The following is a 3,211-nucleotide window of genomic DNA, read 5'->3' as shown; positions in this document are numbered from 1 at the left end:
CTAAAACTTTCATTTCTGCTTTCATCGACGTCTATGTACAGGTAAAATAAACTTGCTCGTGTCACAAGAAAAAACGTCAAACTAATAATCGATATCTACCTTTAACTACTTTTGATTCTATAAGGGCAACCGCAAGAATTCTCGAATATTATGGACCACGATATTGATTTTTTTTTTCTTTTCTTTTGAAAGAATATTACTTATTTTAGCATCCTGTAGTTTCTAAAATTGGACAATCCTTATTTACTCCAATAGAAGAAAAATGTATGTACAACAATGAATTTCGCTTATTCTACGCTCTTTTTATTCAACAATCGTCACTTCTGTATTGCGAATCTTATATTACACATCAGCCACTGTAAGAATCTTAAACATCAGAAATTCGCGTATCAATTCTCCTACTCTTAATTACTCGTAATATATCGGATAATGTAAACCAATTGCATTGGTGATTTATACAATTTCAATTATAACATAGTTACATATCGGTATCGTTGACGAGAATTTCGCACGACGTAATCGCAATACAGAAGTCCATATCGACTATGTGAAATGAAAAAATTCGAAATTTTAATTTCCGTAAAGCTCCAGGAATATCGGAAGCTCGACCGGTGGTATTCGAAGGGAACCATAAGTCAGCGTTCCCGCGAAATCTCGCATTTTCGCGAGTCCGATTTGCCCGGACACCGGTCAAAGATGTCCGCCATGGTGATTCCATCGAATACAACGCGTCTAGAGCCTCCGCGCGACACTAGCGCCACGAGTGGTTCAGCGAGGAGTCGAAAAAACAACGTAGAACAAGTGGCACGTGTCAGTGTTTCTCAACCACAAGAGGCGCGCGAACGCCGAAGCTTCGACAGGGCTCTCTGTTCGCAGAGAAATTCATGATCGTGACTTCAGTTGGCTCGTACAAGTATCGATCGACACGGATCACCGACACTGCTTCTGCTCTGCCGCGACAGGATTCAACGACGCGACAGACTTCTTCGACGACCTCTTGCCATCTTGCTTCGAAGCGCCACTGCTCTCCGATCCCTTGCTCCCGGTCACCTTGCACGATCTGTTCGTCGCTTTCTGGTCCTTACTGGGCTCCGTCACTTTGTCCAGCTCTGCCATCGCCTCCTGTATAGCGTTCTCCAGCTGCATGTTCAATTTACGACTTCTAGAAAAAGAAACGGGGCAAACGAGAAAATCGTGGGGTTAGTCGAGACAAAACATCGAGTATGACTGGATACGGTTTCAGTGAGCAACAGCAAAGCCGCGATACGTCTAGGATGCTCTACGCCAGCTACGAGACTACTTGGCTCCGCGGCATTGGTTAAGAGAATTGACAGATGTCGCTATCGAATCGATCACGGGTTTACCAGGGCTAGGATACAGGCAGATAGACCCTTCACGTTACTGCAACTTCTACTGTGTCAAGTCTGTTTCTCGGCACTTTTGTCCAATTGAGTATCGGTCATTCGCGTCTCGAGCTGTTTCAATTTTAGGTTATGTTGTCCAAGTCTCTTTCTACACACGTTCACTGCCATGTTGGTCACCGTTGCAGCAATGGTGGACGCTGGGGACACGAATGGGATAACTGAAGAGTTAAAAGGAACTCTTGCCAATCTTTTTAAGCTTTCAAGTAACAATCTTAGTATTTTAATTATAGTCAGAATTTACTTAGAATTAGTATTATAAAAAACTAGGTATTTCCTGAATTATGATATAGGAAAAATTTACTGGTCCTATAGAAACAATTTGAATATGGAAAAGTCCTATCTTTCTCTCTTCAAAAATTGATAGAATCGATAAAAGGGTAGTTTTTGATATACACTCTTCAATTTTTAGTATGATGAAAGTAAAATAAATAGCTTCGAAGACTAGAAGATTAAAAATTTAAGTAACTGGACAATATTATTAAATAAAAATTTTGATAGTACTGTTATATATTACGGTGAAAATTCTCTTGCGTGAGCACCGTGTAATACTTGCATGGCAGTGAACGTGCTAAACGAATGAGAAGAGATTAATTTTGAAATTTTGTTAACATTTTGAACTTTAATACCGCGATTTAGGTGTTCTATTTGACTAACCGGTTTTTCAGCGTGCAATTATTACATGGACGGAAATAAAAGAAAATTTCATTGAACATATAATTGCTTTTTCCAACTGTCGATAAGAGCTTCGATTCAATCAAAACAAATTTAAATATCCGGCTGTCGAGTCCTCCATAAGCGGATTTCGAACGACGAACGGCGTTATTATTAAAAGATACTCAACCGTAAATCTGTCACGTCCATTTAAAAAATGTTTTTTTCCTTTTTTCCTTTCGATATTTTGCACGCATCACGAGCTGCATCCGCATCGAGAAGAATTTCATAAAATTTTACCGATATTCGATAACTGCCATGTAACCGTGACAATAAACCTGTTTTTTCCTTTTTTCTCTTTTTTCATGAAACGGCGTATGATACTAGGAAGAATTGACTACTGAACAAAGAAAGACAAAAGTTTCGTTTAAACAGCAATACTAAGCGGTATAAATAAAATTGCGTATGTGTTTGCAGAGTGTAGACTAAAATACGTCTAAAACGCGCAACTGCGATCAAAGAGACAGAGTAAAAGCGTTTTCCAATAAGGGTCTTCTAAAAGGGGTACCTTAAAAGCCTTCTACTGTTAAACGAGTATCGCGAAATTAAAAATCGCAGCTACGCAAGGGTTTCCTTAAATTTAACAGAGACTCGATATCATTGGCTGTTGGTTTGTTAATAAATGCTTTACAAAGTTGGTCCAATAATGAATCACTAGCTATAATAAATTAATATATATATATAGAGAGAGTAATATGGAAAATATTGTTTAAAATTATTAATTATATAAATCAACTTGAAAATATATATATACGTGTATTATATATTTTTTAGATATATAATAATATAATAATACATATACGTATATAACATGATATAGGAAATATTATTTAAAATTTTTAATTGTACAAATCAACTTGAAATTATATACATATATACGTGTATTATATACTTTCTGGATATATAATAATATAATAATACATATACGTATATAACATGATATAGGAAACATTATTTAAAATTTTTAATTGTACAAATTGACTTGAAATTATATACATATATACGTGTATTATATACTTTCTGGATGTATAATAATATAATAATACATATACGTATATAACATGATATGGGAAACA

The 3,211-nt window shown here is 36.0% G+C and overlaps 1 protein-coding gene across 1 annotated transcript in view; it reads right to left on the bottom strand.

Annotated features, from left to right (window-relative positions):
- Positions 1-755: 755 nt before the first annotated feature.
- Positions 756-3,211, bottom strand: part of LOC108551688 (mucin-17-like) — a 32,674-nt gene continuing 30,218 nt past the window's right edge. Inside the window, 1 exon segment of the mRNA XM_017905937.1 lies at positions 756-1,162. Coding sequence (XP_017761426.1) covers positions 931-1,162 — 232 coding nt within the window. The 3' untranslated portion in view covers positions 756-930.

This window comes from Eufriesea mexicana, unplaced genomic scaffold (genome assembly GCF_001483705.2).
Source record: "Eufriesea mexicana isolate 0111107269 unplaced genomic scaffold, ASM148370v2 scaffold4911, whole genome shotgun sequence".
NCBI lineage: Eukaryota > Metazoa > Arthropoda > Insecta > Hymenoptera > Apidae > Eufriesea > Eufriesea mexicana.
Note: the sequence above shows the minus strand (reverse complement) of the source record. Positions and strands in the feature narration are given on the sequence as shown.